Below are 13744 nucleotides of genomic sequence, written 5' to 3' on the forward strand. Positions count from 1 at the left end.
CTCACACTCAGTTGAATAACTGCACACAAACTACGTCATGCACATAGTTTCACTACATCACCTGCGACATCAACATTTCCATCGCGACCGGCGTTGATGAAGCATCTACCACCGAAACAGCCTGCTAGCATTCCATCCGCTGTACCATTTCTTTTATTCAGTTTTATATATGTGACTCTTCTCGTCACAAGTACACCCAGGAGGCCTTTTCTTTTGGGTGGCTGTTCACAACTTCCTGGCTGAGTACCTATCTTAGGTACATACTTGCATACTTACTTACCTTGTCGTGGTCACACATCTCTTCCTACCATTTACTTATAAAACACTGCGTATATATTTCTGGACTGGAAGCTTAGATCTCCGGAATATCAGAATAATATGCCTCTCATTTTTGTCTCTCGACGCCTAGCTAGCTAGAAACTCTAGGCGGAGTCTAAACGGTTTGTAAAATCTATATACTGCAGTGCTAATGCCGCCCGAGTGCCGGGATAAAAGATATAGCAAGTATGGACAAGAAGGAGTAATACCAGGAAGTAAAAGGGAGAAAACAAGAGTGCCTGCTCTGGTTTATGGCTGGGGTGCCGGTTCTCGCCGCTGACGAGTGTCGGAAGGTAGCGAGTGAGAGTTGAAAGTGGAACGAACGAAGTGGTATCAAATGCAAGTAACGAAAGTGAAGGTAAAACGAAACAGTTGACGGAGTCTATAGACTTCAGGGAGAATGACTAGAGTTAGAAATAAAGGGCCCCCCACTTTTAAAAAGGGATTTGGCTGTAAGAGAAGGTCGTAAAGCGGTCGTTCAAAAGCGGTATTAGAGATCGAAGGAAAGGTATTGGTCTGGTATGTAGGTCTACCAGTGGCCAATTCGTCTGTCTTCATCGGACTTCCATGTTCCTATAAGAGTAACAGTTAGATAAGTGTAACTGGCAGGAGACGTGCTTGCTTAACATATATATGGATGTGGCCATACCTGAGAACTCGTGCTGGACAAAAGCCATGTCACTGTCTATCTCCTCAGAACCCATTTGCTGGACGCCAGGACTGAAGCTCGTAATGGGTAGAATGACAACGTCGCCTACTTGCTTCTGCTTCGTCATGCCAGTGAAATGGAGCGCAGTGATGTTTTGGTGCTTTCCTTCCTCGCTGGGGAAGTTGACGGGATCATTGAAATGTTTGAAGATAGCATCCGTCCAAACCGCAGGCCGGTGAACTCCACGATTGACTTGTCCATATCGCGCGCAGTGAGGATACCCTCTTCCTTCATGCGTAATGTTTCTTCGGTGATGCTGGCAATGACATCCCGCAGAACAGGATGACCTGGTTTCGACTGGATGGTCCACTGGCAGAACTGGATCCTGCGAGAGTACCACTTAGCCCAGTCTGCGCGGTCTGGATCTGCCTCAATGCCCACGACGAGCCCGATCGTTGACCGGTCGAACGTTGGTGGTATCCATTCTGTTGCTGCTCGAAGGGCTAGGGTGTCGATGTCAGAGTATATGCCTCCTCGTGCGTGAAGAATCAAGTATCGGAAGAAATCAGCCTTTAGAACCGGTAACGGTAGTGCATCGTATGCCTCGATGACCTCTGGGAACGAAGCATAGAGGTATTTCAAGAAGTATACCGCACTGTCATCGTCCACGACCTGGTGCACGAATCCAGGGTGAAGTTCGGTCCAGCTCGCTTCTAGCGGCCTTAGCATAGGGTCGAACTCCCCCTGGGCAGGAGTATACTTCCATGTCTGCCAGATGTACCCGGGGAACTTGGCCTTTACGCCATAAGGGAAATGATACTTCAGGCGTCCCCGGAGCGTTGTTGGCTCCGGTTCAGGCTCTTTTTTGGGCTCGGGCTCAGGTTCAGGTTCAGCCTCCTGCTCAGGCTCCTGTTCAGGCGTAGAATCAACCTTGGATCCCAGCTTGGCAGTGATCTGAGTGCCCAGTGGCTCTGATCGTTGGCGATGAGTCCCGAATCCAGTCTTGGCCAGCGCCGGCCTGGCGTGAGCTGTGTGCAGTAGGAAGATGCCTGAGAGGATGAAAAAGGCGATGACCACGCATTTTCGAAAGGAAATCATGTTTGCTTCTGGTTATCTTGAGTCGAGAACAGGCATTGACGCTCAGAAGAGCTGGATATTGTTTGGTTTGCAAGCTATCCGGAGCTGCTTGTAGTGTTGAAAGGTCCCTTTTGCTCTATATAGAGGTGATTAGAGAGACAGCTAGGCCGTTAAATCAGTAAAAAGGAAGAAGAAGAAGAAAAGAAAAGAGATGAAGGAATGAATGAAAGGAAGAAAAGGAAGAGAAAAGGCTGAAGAGTTGGTGTGACGATGTATCAGGCCGTGGTTGAGGATGAGAGGAAGAAGAAGAAGCAGAGGAAGAGGATCAGGTGTTGGTGCTTTTGAGCAGGAGAGAAAGAAAGATCTCCGGGTCATGCAAAGCTTAGTTACCTACCAAAAACAACAACGTCAACTTCGTCCCATGCTATGGGGTCAAGTATGGATAGAAACACGCCACACGAGAGAAACAAGATCGACCTCCTAACGCCAGAGCAGCAGCCCATGGAGGAGTATTTGTGTCCCAGGCCCATTATTATCGTTTAAGTATGATAAGAGGGCCACCGCCGCCGTCTCTATCCTCGAGCGGCACAGCTTCGTGCACCCCCTAGTCCCGCCAGGTTCGACGGGCTCGCCAGGATGAAAACGACTGGATTGACCATCGGACGGCCTCATGTCGCATGTCCTCCACCGCTAATAATCACGGGCGGGTACAGGGTTCCCGTACGCCTATCTTTCCGGCTCCATAATGTGTGGTTCTGGAATGCGAGCTCCGTATGGCTCCGTGGCTGTTCATGTCATCCGCTCCTTTCTCAAAGAGTAGACCCAATCCTCAGCGCGAAGTTGCACAAGCTTTTCTGCTCGGTGCATCAACCGGGATGGCGAATCTGGTAGAAACACCTGAGCACATCCAATGAGGCCGTTTAGGACCGTATCTCCGCCTTTCAGTGGGTGCAAGGCCGTATGGGGAGCCCTGAAACGCGGATCAGCTCTTTTCAGAAAAGATGACGACGCAAGAAGAGACGACGATGATGCTTTTTTTGACTTGTGTACGAAGGTTGTCCTCGCGGCTGGCATCCCTGCAGATGGCCCTGGCTAAAGTTCTCGAAGGGAGATATTAACGCCCCTGTTAATGCCGGCTTGTCAGGGGTGGAGAGGCTTGTGGAGGCAAAGGAGAATTTATTTGGTTCACCCTATTCCACTAGAGGGACGGTCTGGTTCTGCAGGCTCAAACAGGGCTTCGGGGGATCAAAAATCCAACCCTTGATCTTGCAGTGTACATCAAAGGGGATTCTCGCCGCAATGACAAGGCTTCACGAGGAGACGGCACAGGAGAGCTTCAAGTTGCATGGTAGTATGGATAATGGGATAATCATTCCCATATCAAGTCAATGGTGAATGACAGGCTTGGTCCCATCCGTCGCTTTCACGATGCATTCTTTGTGCGCCCCCCTGCGAGATAAGAGGGACCTATATGACAGGTGTATATAGCTGCCTCTCTAATGCACCTATACAAGTCTCTCCCACGAAGCCAGCCAACGAGGAACATGATATGATGTGTACAGGTGTCTCGGAACCTAGGCTGTTTCGCATGCGTTGGAGATATCGTCAATTGCCGGCCCCGTCCCTTAGTTAAACGAGATGGACAGGTTTCAGGGCTGTGCACGACCGTTCAGCCTAGCCCAGAAGTGCTCGTTTCTTTTTCCATGACGAAGAGTGACGTCCTCTGACTTTTTGCCTGGTCATCTACCTACTCCAGCAGTATGCTCCGGGAGATGTACAGCACTCATGATCCTTCTCACGCGGTCCTCGTCCAGTCGATCTGCTACCAGTCTTCTCTGCGACCTTGCTTGCCAACACGAACACAGGTAGCACAGTTGCAACGCTGCCGAGTTGGTGGTACTTTGTACCCGCCGGAGGCGACGGGATGCGGACTCTTCCTTTGCCCCAGAGATAGCGGATCTTCTTGGCTGCGAGGTTTCTCCGCTTTGGAGGATAGAAGTTTCCATACAACTTTCTCTCGTATCTCCAGGTTACAGACGCCCGCCCTTTGATCGACAACAATGTCAACGTAAGTCCCAAGCAAGGCCCTGGACAAATCCTCGCGTCAACTATTCGCAGTTAGTTACAAGGATTCTGTCCCTAAATAAATCTGACGATCGACAAGCGAAATACGAATATAGTACTATCCTTTACGGAGTATGCCCTTATACATACATACGTTCCTGGCTTCATTCGGGTGAAGGGACCGATCTTGGGCTATCATCGCTGAACCTCAGTGCATATACCTGAGGATCTTCCAGCGGAAAAATAGTTTATCTTGAGCAGAAATTGAAATTCCGCCTGGTACGAAGAGCGGAGAGTGAGGGGACGTCATACTTGTGTCTGCTGGCATCCTTGACTCAGGGTCTTATCCGCCGATTTCCATGAGTGTCAGGAACGTCGGGAATCCACACACGGAGTACGGAGTACAGAAGCTCAAAAGTGATATTGTGTATATTATACTGTGAGTATTCCCCGCTCTGTCTCTAGCCAGCTTCCGAATATCTCTGCGGGGCTTCATCAGCTCTGCATACTTGTGCATGTATAGTCGACATTGCTATTATATAGCTTTGGTGTAATTAATTAGCACCAGGGGGCTTTCCTTCAGCGTCTTTCCGTCGCTGCATGCTTGGTTCCTTATACAGGCTACTCGCAGCTAATTTTACCCGAAGATGCTTCCTTAATATAAGACAGCAAACACAAATAACGATATTAATGCCCAACACACATACTTCGTCACACTATCGGGCGGATATCTAACAAAAGGACTGAGGAACCTTGGTATCTAACAAGCTCCGCCTAAAGGAGCACCGTGCAATCATGCATAACGCTGTTATACTTAGTAATTATTCGATATGTCAATCGCTGCCTATAAGATCAGGTATCAGCGGCTTTTGCGGCCCACCATCTCGATCGTGAAGCCAGGAAGTTCTTGCTTGATGGCCGATCCCAAATCAATTCCCCGGGAGTATCAACAGTAATGACGTCGTTGCCCATGGGGTAACTGAAACGGATATCCATAGGAGAGTTTGGGCAACAAAGATATGCATAGCGGGCGCCTGGATGCTTATATTCTTGAATGATCTGCCCACTTGTCCGCTCAAGCACCCTCTTCCCGTCAATCTTCGCAATTCCAAGCATGGGGTGCTTCATGTAAACGGATGGGTATCCTGGGGTGAAGCTATATATGAGGGGTGATATCCCCAAGGACGTTGCTTCATAATATTCATCATTTAGACCATGGACTATGGTGTCAAATGTGACAGGTAACAATGAGATATCGCAGCAGATACGCACTTTAACGGATGCCAGAAATCTTGAACAGCTTCATGCCATCATATCTCGCTGCTGATGCTGGCTTGATCTCTTGAACTGTCGTCGCCCTTGAAATTCAAACAGCCGAGAAAAACTCGTTATTAGTCATCGATATCACGGGACTTAGCTATTTTGAAGTAAATGTATGTTACATAATCCGATGCTTCGCCAATAGGTGACCGCCAAGATGACGCAAGTGCCGAGGTCCAAGATTTGTAAGCGCCCTCCGAGCCGACTAGCTTGATAGAACGAAGAAGTTCAAGAAGCGAGACAGGCGAGGATGGACACAGGAATCTCTCGTCTTGTGCTGATACCAGGTTGAGGTCGAGTATTGTGAAGAGATGACTCGCCTTCAGCAAGCAGTCAGAAGCGTGGTGCAGGCATTTTCGGGGAAATCTCTGGCCCACCGTTGCCGGGGTACTGCTTCTTCGTTCGCATGCTACCGCAGCAGTCCTGTACCATTAGTCCACCAGCGGGCAATCCATCACACCAGGCAGCCTCTCAATTCTCAGGCTATTGTCTCCCAATCGAGATCCCAGGACAGAAGCCAGTATGACTCCTCAAATCCTGCTATGTCCTTCCCATGTCTAGATGCTCTGGAGGCCAAATCTGCCGCCCTGTCAAGGAGGTCCTTGGCTTCTGGACCAGAGCCATCTTATACAGTTGGCAAACATGAGGTGTTTACTTCAAAACAAGATATCCTACTGGACTGGGGTGGTATGCTGCCTGAATTTGACATTGCCTATGAAACGTGGGGTTCATTGAATGCGGACAAGAGCAATGCTATACTCCTTCACACTGGCCTGTCCGCTTCAAGTCATGCGCACAGCACAAAGACAAACCCACAGCCAGGATGGTGGGAAAAATTCATCGGGCCAGGAGCTCCCTTGGATACAGACAAGCATTTCATCATTTGTACGAATGTGATTGGGGGTTGCTATGGGAGCACAGGCCCATCATCAATTGACCCGTCGGACGGCAAACGGTACGCTACTAGGTTTCCTATCCTGACTTTAAACGACATGGTTCGAGCACAGTTTCGGCTTCTGGATCATCTGGGGATTTCGAAGCTGTATGCGTCTGTTGGTGCTAGTATGGGTGGAATGCAGAGCTTGGCTGCAGGGATACTATTTCCCGAGCGAGTGAACAAGATAATCAGCATCAGTGGTTGTGCAAGAAGTCACCCTTACAGCATTGCTATGCGCCACACCCAGCGCCAGGTCCTCATGATGGACCCTAACTGGGCTCGGGGATTTTATTATGATTCAATCCCTCCCCATTCAGGTATGAAGCTAGCCAGAGAGATTGCCACAGTTACCTACCGTAGCGGACCAGAATGGGAGAAACGATTTGGTAGAAAGCGAGCAGATTCAAGCAAGAATCCGGCACTGTGTCCTGATTTCTTAATCGAGACGTACCTTGACCATGCTGGTGAAAAATTTTCATTGGAGTATGATTCAAATAGCCTCCTGTATATTTCTAAGGCCATGGACCTTTTCGACCTGGGGTTATCACACCAGCAAGCCACCCTTCAACGCCGACTGGAAAACGAGGAAAGGATATCCTCACGCGGGAAGATGTCTGCTCAGGATAATGCATCTTGTAGCTTGACCTTGCCTTCAAAACCGTACGAGGAACAACCATCGGCGAATGATAATATTCAGGGCTCTGGTAGCTCTTCAGCCGCACCATCTGAATCTACCTCCTCAGGCCCTCCTATGGACCTCGTTAATGGACTCTCTCCACTAAAGGATCACCCTATACTTGTCATGGGTGTAGCAAGTGATATTCTCTTCCCTGCGTGGCAGCAGCGAGAAATTGCAGAATCACTCCAGGCCGCTGGCAGTAAGGCAGTCAAGCATATCGAGCTAAGCGAAGATGTATCCCATTTTGGACATGATACTTTCCTCCTGGATTTGGAGAATATTGGAGGTCCTGTGAAGAAATTTCTTGCATGATTTTCATGATTTTTTTTGGCACATATAGCACTGTTGGAGTTAAAAGGGGTCTTATTCTATCTCAAGCGCTGTAATTTAGAATGTTTACTACGGACCATCTTTTGCATATAATCAACCCACTCATTAAACCATATCTAGCCCTCGTGCAGTAAACGTCAACACAACATCGTCTAGGAGGGTATAAATGAATAGCCTTGAATGTCCTCAGATTAGCTCTCTTGCTGTTCTCATGGATTTCCATACAACCGTATTGACGCGTAGAATGAGACAACACAGCCTGGCCAGAAGGCAGGTACTTGTAGGATATCATGCAACTTTGGCTTCAGACACGTTGAATCATCACCGGACAGCTAAATCATCTTGCCCTCCCTATTCCAGCGCCACGTTTTTCTATTACGCGTGTAATGGTTACAAGATATGTCAATATGATCATACCCTATGTATACAAGTAATACATCTACTTGACCAACGGTCTCTTCGAAAAGAGGACAGAAAGCGGACGTCTATATTAACAGTTAGTCTAAGTCGAGCTAGGATAAACGATGATGTGCAATGCGGACAACAGTGTAATTGGGTATATCAGATTGAAAACTACTGTATCACAGCATCGGTAATTGCTCAAAACGCCGTTTTGCATCACTGTGCAAAACATGCGGAGCAAAGGGGATTCAGTATCCCCTACCTTAGATTAAAGGCTAAAAAGTTCCTCATGTTGTGGGCTCGGAGATGTAGGGGAAAGGTTGGCGGGTATAAGCATACCTTACAACCCTGACACATTTGACAGGTTGGCCATACATTTTCATGCTCGTTTATACCCTACTTTCAGGCGGAACCACGTAAAAAAGATTGATGCATGCACAAAGAATTGCGGATTGTAAGATATAAAGCGTCGTGATAGCAGTTAAAATAGCTGTAATAGCGTCTCTAAGATCTCTGTTCAAATGTCCACATCTGTCTCCCTCGGTACCATCCAACGCGGTTTCATCCCTCCCGGACCCCAGGAGAAGCCATGAAAGGGTGAAATCAGCGGTCAGACGTTGTCCCAGGGGAAACTCGGTGTAGCTCCGTGAGATTTTATCGTCATCGAGACTCTTTTTTTTTTTGGAGAAACAGAAGAAGAGAAGAAGGGAAAGTGAAGCGCGATGTTCTTTTTATATACACTGACAAAAATACAGTCACGTGCATGTTCATGTACGATGACATCGACAGCCAGCGAATTGAAGCGACAACGAAAGCGATGAAGAAGAACTTCGCCGCTCGTCTTGCATCGCCTATATAACACATACACGTATCCCCGATGTGCTTTGCCATGTCGATGATGAACACAAACCGCCCAGGTTGAAGCGATGGACTACCCACGATATCATAATTACAGCCGGTCACAGGATTACGAATATTACGACCACAACCCATGGCAAGATAGTGACGATAAGAAGCAGATTGAACGTCGCTACACATACACGCAGGACAGTGAACCTGAACCACCAAGGGCAGCCAGGCAAGGTGGAAGAAGGTCAGAAACGATGTCTAGCTGGATACAGCGCCAGGCAGGCTCGCATGGCGTGCAGCTGGCGGGTGCAGCGGTGTTGTCTGGGGTTGCAGTAGCCAGTGCGATTCTTGGTTACCAGAGTGTGAAGCGCCAGGCAGCTGTTGAAAAGCTCAAGGCCTCGATACCGGCCTTGGATGAGAGTTCTGCTGAGGAGGTTAGTAGCTTTTTGGGTGGTTAGGATGCTGATTGGAGCTTCTTTGGGGTGTTTTGATATTTTATACCCAGTTTTTCTTCTATTTCAACAGCAAGCTAACAGACTATGAAGCTTACAGAGTATGGTATAGTGACACCACCGATAAGCGAGGAGGATCGAAGGAGTGCTTTACTGGCTAAGAGAGCTCAGCAGGGAGACTATGATGATGGTATGTTTATTGGTCCTGCCGTATATTTTTATACCTTAGTTAACTTGTGTTTAGATCTCATACTCGAACAGCTTGCTCGAAACCGTGTATTCCTTAACGACGAAGGCTTAGCAAAGCTCCGATCCTCCTTTATAATAGTTGTTGGCTGTGGGGGAGTTGGCTCCCATGCGGCTGCGGCCCTTGCTCGATCGGGCGTTGGAAGAATTCGGCTTATAGACTTCGACCAAGTTACCCTCTCATCACTGAATCGACATGCGCTCGCGACATTAGCGGACGTCGGAACATCAAAGGTTAAATGCATCGAAAAGAGGCTGCAACAAGTTACCCCCTGGGTGCGCTTTGACTGCCGAAACCAACTATATAGCGAGGCAGCGGCCGACCAACTTCTGACCCCATGGTCCATGGCGAATGATACGGTTACCCGCAAGCCGGATTATGTCCTGGACTGTATCGACAATATATCATCCAAGGTCTCGCTGCTTCACTACTGCCACTCACGCGGTATCAAGGTGATTTCGTCTATGGGTGCGGGGTGCAAATCTGACCCAACCCGTGTTGCCATAGGGGATATCTCACTCAGCCTGGAAGATCCTCTATCGAGGAGCACACGACGCCGTTTGAAAATGCTAGGAGTTTCAAGCGGTATACCTGTCGTTTTTTCACTTGAGAAGCCAGGCCCAGGAAAAGCCGAGCTCCTACCTTTGGCCGAAGAGGAGATTAACAAGGGTGATGTCTCTGACCTGGGAGTGCTACCGGATTTCAGAGTCCGTATACTTCCAGTTCTAGGCACCATGCCTGCTGTTTTCGGCTATACCATTTCAAACCACGTCATATGCGAGGTGTCCGGGTATCCTAACGAATACAACCCGGCGGGTAAAAACAGAGATAAATTTTACGACAGCATTTTGGGAGGCTTACAGGGAACAGAAGCTCGTCTTGCAAAGACTATAGAAGGCCAAGACCCGGTTGGACTGAGAGTCCCGATCAGCAAAGAGGATGTTGGATACCTTATTGAAGAGGTATGGAGAAGCAAGAGTGTCGTCAGTGGCCTTACCACTCGACTTGTACTGGTAAGATGGGAACGGCCTGCCCACGGCTTTGGGGCAGACCCGGAACTGCTCAAGCAGGGCCAGAAGGGGACACGTTTACAGCTCAGCGAGCTAGTGTGTATGACCAAGGAGGAAGCACTGCACCACGAGAAGGAGGTGCTTAGTGGAGGCAAGCAACATTCCGAGGTCTACGATAATACGATTATACAAAAAGTCAGAGAGCGTATGGCGGAAGAGCGTTTCTTCCAGAGATATAGATGATTGTCTTGTATTTTCTAGGTCTTATCTCTTCTTGTTTATAGCATATTTTAGCCCCTTAGAATGCATGCACATTGATGATCAACGAGACCGTATCGTCTGCCAACATTTGTCCCTGTTTAGATGAACTACGTCACTAGACCTTTGCTATATATTAACAGGTAGTTACCGCTCAGAATCAACCAGAAGGCATCAAGGAGACAGAGTTTATACCAACCACGGTTCCATATCCAGCAAACATGCGATGGACCCATTTGACCTATTCCATGCGTGCTACCAGCTGGAAGCCATTGTTATACCCTCTGTTCATCGCAGAATAGATGAATAAATGCCGTTTGTACGTGCAGGCAGACGCTGCAGCGCCCTCGCCCACACCATAAGCTTCGCCTCACTACGTCATAGACGATGGCTGCTGGTCCTGCTCATTCTTCTGTGTCTGTCCTTCGCAGCCTGGAATAACCTAGGATACTCCACTGCGGAAACACAAGAGGGCAAGGATTTGGACAGAGCTTTCGACGAGAGCAACAGAGACCGTATCGGTGGGTGGTTTTGGCTCGAATGCACTGCCGGGGTTTACGGACATGGCTCACATACAAACCCTGGATGCGCGGCTGTTACCCGGCGAGAAGAAATCGTGGTTTCGTCGCTCGAGACGAAGACTTGTAATAGTTGGTGACGTGCATGGATGCAAGGATGAGTGTATGCACGATCTTCTCTACCCCGGTCGTCTCTAGATATTCAATGCTGATGTTGTGTCATATAGTGGACAAGCTGCTTTCACGGGTATCGTTCAACCGTGAGAATGACCACTTGATTTTCGTCGGAGACGTAATAACCAAAGGACCCAAGAGCGTTGAAGTAGTGCGTCTTGCACGAGAATACAACGCTTCCTGCGTCCGAGGGAATCATGAAGATAGGATCCTGTTGACCCGTCGAGAGATGTCAGTGTCTAATGATAAGCTGGAGACAAAAGCTCATGTTCTTGCCCGTCAACTCTCGGATGATGATGTAGACTGGCTTGAATCATGTCCTGTGATTCTTAAGGTGGGATATGTCAGGGGCATGGGTGATGTTGTTGTTGTCCATGGAGGGCTGGTTCCTGGAGTGCCACTTGAGCGTCAGGATCCGTCGTCTGTAATGACTATGAGGACGCTTGATGTGGATAGTCATACGCCTAGCTCTGGGAAAGTGGGAATAGCCTGGTCTAAGGTGAGTTATCGTACTCGCACGAGATACCTGCAGGGATTGAGTTCTAAAAGATGTCTTGTAGGCATTTGATGATTACCAGCGCCGTATGGTGAAGGAGAAGGGGGCACAGCCTACTACGGTGATTTACGGCCATGATGCGAAACAACTTCCGGTCATACGAGAATATACAAAAGGTCTAGACACTTCATGCGTCCGCGGCGGGAGACTTACAGCCCTGGTCATTGGGGATGGCGGGAAACAGAGCCTGAAACATGTGAAGTGCAAGGGTTATGTTGTGTGATACTACTAGAAGCAGCAGGATAAATGAACGAAGTATTCTTAAAAAAGGGGATATTATCTCTCATTGCAACATTATCTTCATTACATGAATTTCAAGGAGTAGTGGGAAAGTATCATGGGCTCGCAGTAAATTATCACTCGGGTATATCAAGGCAAGGAAATCCAGAAGGTAGGAACATGAGGGTATCGAGGAGATGATTAGGTATTAGAGATGTAATAGAATCGTCAGGAGGTCATGATCATAACATGACATGAGATTGGTAGCATGGCAGTCGTATACCCTCATTGCGGATGACATTGAACACCTCCATGGCTTGGGAGGAGGATGTGATGCTGCTTTGAAAGCACTTAGACAGCATGGCGACGGTACCACTTACGATTACCACTAAGATTTAATTAAGTTAGTCAATCTGTTTACAATAACTAAAGAAAGCATGCATAGATAGCAAATACTGACTTAGCTCCATCGCCGGCAACGGCATCATTTCGCTTGCGGAAAGTGAACCAGACGCCCTATAAACTTGTCAGCAACGGGACGTTCTTATATGAAACAGAAGAGAGAACATACAATGAGAAAAGTGACTAGCCAGAAGCAAGCAGAGAGGAAGCTGAATGCCTCAGCAGCCCTCCATCGGCCGCATGGGTTATTGCTGGTGAAACCCGTCCAATTGAAGGCACTACCGCAGTTCCGAGAACCGAGTGAGTTGACCTGCAAGCCGAACGAGACAAACCAGGCCATCGAGAGGATAAAGTCCACTGGTGATACGTTAGTACGTTATACACTAATGCCGGCAATATATTTACAGGGGGTAGCACGACGTACTAGGCCATGCCATGAAGGAAAAGGAAGTTGGGATAAACCAGAGCAGGCCTAGCAGGATGGAAACACCGGCGATGACCTCGGTATAGATCCAGCGGCCCTCGGGGAATCCGCGGATGGCACTGCGGCTGATGGAGTGCAGGTATGAGCCGATAATGCCTGCAACAACCTGTGAACACAACCGAGTCAGCCCGTCTGCTTGCTTGCTTCCTTTGAGGCAGCGGTGGCTGCTGAGGCACACGGATGGCTCAGGGAATGATACTTACAGCGCCGAAGACTATCTCTCCGAACCTGAAGATGGGCGCGGCGATACGAGAGGCGGCGGGCATCTTGACTTGATTCTTTCCTAGTTCTCTGCTATTTCAAATGGATGGTGTCTGGAAGTGCTCAATTGATATAGATTCAAATACCAAAGAGATCAAGGAAGTAGGTCGACGTTGGTGCCCGGGATATCAGGCCGACTTTATAGGATGACCCGCCGCTAGGAAAAAGCAACCAAGCAGCAGAGCTTGCACCGATGACGCAAAGACGAGCGTAGCTGCAGCTGTCATTGGCCGCTAGAGGCTCCGATCACCGAGCTAGCTAGCTCGCGATCGCTCTGCTGGCTAGAACGAGCTTGCTTTGGTGGTGCTGCGTGGTGGACAGACAGAGGGGTGGCTTGGTGCGGTGGAGGATATCGCCTCGAGCTAGCTGGTCAAGGAGCGCCACCGCGTAGATGATACGCATTTAAACACCGGCAAGGATGGACGACAATAATATACGAAGTACTAACTACGGGAAGAGAAGGGTCAGTCGTCTCATCTCACCCGTGGCCAGCTAGGTACTAACTAGTTAGGCAGTTGCTGAGATATCGAGGACTGCT

The 13744-nt window shown here is 48.7% G+C and overlaps 7 protein-coding genes across 7 annotated transcripts; 4 read left to right on the plus strand and 3 right to left on the minus strand.

Annotated features, from left to right (window-relative positions):
• Window positions 1-35: 35 nt before the first annotated feature.
• On the minus strand, window positions 36-2065 carry MGYG_04455 (initiation-specific alpha-1,6-mannosyltransferase; the record flags this gene model as incomplete). The annotated part of the gene is made up of 3 exons (XM_003174230.1): window positions 36-139; window positions 968-1219; window positions 1249-2065. The coding sequence occupies 3 exons, from the start codon at window positions 2063-2065 to the stop codon at window positions 36-38; spliced, it is 1173 nt and encodes a 390-aa protein (XP_003174278.1).
• Window positions 2066-2482: 417 nt separating this feature from the next.
• MGYG_04456 (hypothetical protein) lies at window positions 2483-2935 on the plus strand (the record flags this gene model as incomplete). The annotated part of the gene is made up of 2 exons (XM_003174231.1): window positions 2483-2553; window positions 2758-2935. The coding sequence occupies 2 exons, from the start codon at window positions 2483-2485 to the stop codon at window positions 2933-2935; spliced, it is 249 nt and encodes an 82-aa protein (XP_003174279.1).
• Window positions 2936-3467: 532 nt separating this feature from the next.
• MGYG_04457 (hypothetical protein) lies at window positions 3468-4307 on the minus strand (the record flags this gene model as incomplete). The annotated part of the gene is made up of 3 exons (XM_003174232.1): window positions 3468-3511; window positions 3796-4152; window positions 4259-4307. The coding sequence occupies 3 exons, from the start codon at window positions 4305-4307 to the stop codon at window positions 3468-3470; spliced, it is 450 nt and encodes a 149-aa protein (XP_003174280.1).
• A 1432-nt stretch (window positions 4308-5739) lies between these two features.
• On the plus strand, window positions 5740-7356 carry MGYG_04459 (homoserine O-acetyltransferase; the record flags this gene model as incomplete). Its single annotated transcript, XM_003174233.1, has 1 exon — window positions 5740-7356. One exon carries the CDS (start codon window positions 5740-5742, stop codon window positions 7354-7356), a length of 1617 nt encoding a protein of 538 aa, XP_003174281.1.
• Window positions 7357-8702: 1346 nt separating this feature from the next.
• On the plus strand, window positions 8703-10577 carry MGYG_04460 (hypothetical protein; the record flags this gene model as incomplete). The annotated part of the gene is made up of 3 exons (XM_003174234.1): window positions 8703-9059; window positions 9162-9267; window positions 9322-10577. The coding sequence occupies 3 exons, from the start codon at window positions 8703-8705 to the stop codon at window positions 10575-10577; spliced, it is 1719 nt and encodes a 572-aa protein (XP_003174282.1).
• A 578-nt stretch (window positions 10578-11155) lies between these two features.
• MGYG_04461 (hypothetical protein) lies at window positions 11156-12063 on the plus strand (the record flags this gene model as incomplete). The annotated part of the gene is made up of 3 exons (XM_003174235.1): window positions 11156-11273; window positions 11338-11783; window positions 11845-12063. 3 exons carry the CDS (start codon window positions 11156-11158, stop codon window positions 12061-12063), a joined length of 783 nt encoding a protein of 260 aa, XP_003174283.1.
• Window positions 12064-12410: 347 nt separating this feature from the next.
• Window positions 12411-13211, minus strand: MGYG_04462 (integral membrane protein; the record flags this gene model as incomplete). The annotated part of the gene is made up of 5 exons (XM_003174236.1): window positions 12411-12447; window positions 12520-12575; window positions 12631-12818; window positions 12886-13051; window positions 13149-13211. The coding sequence occupies 5 exons, from the start codon at window positions 13209-13211 to the stop codon at window positions 12411-12413; spliced, it is 510 nt and encodes a 169-aa protein (XP_003174284.1).
• Window positions 13212-13744: the final 533 nt, after the last annotated feature.

This window comes from Nannizzia gypsea, genomic scaffold (assembly GCF_000150975.2).
Source record: "Nannizzia gypsea CBS 118893 supercont1.3 genomic scaffold, whole genome shotgun sequence".
NCBI classification, from domain to species: Eukaryota; Fungi; Ascomycota; class Eurotiomycetes; order Onygenales; family Arthrodermataceae; genus Nannizzia; species Nannizzia gypsea.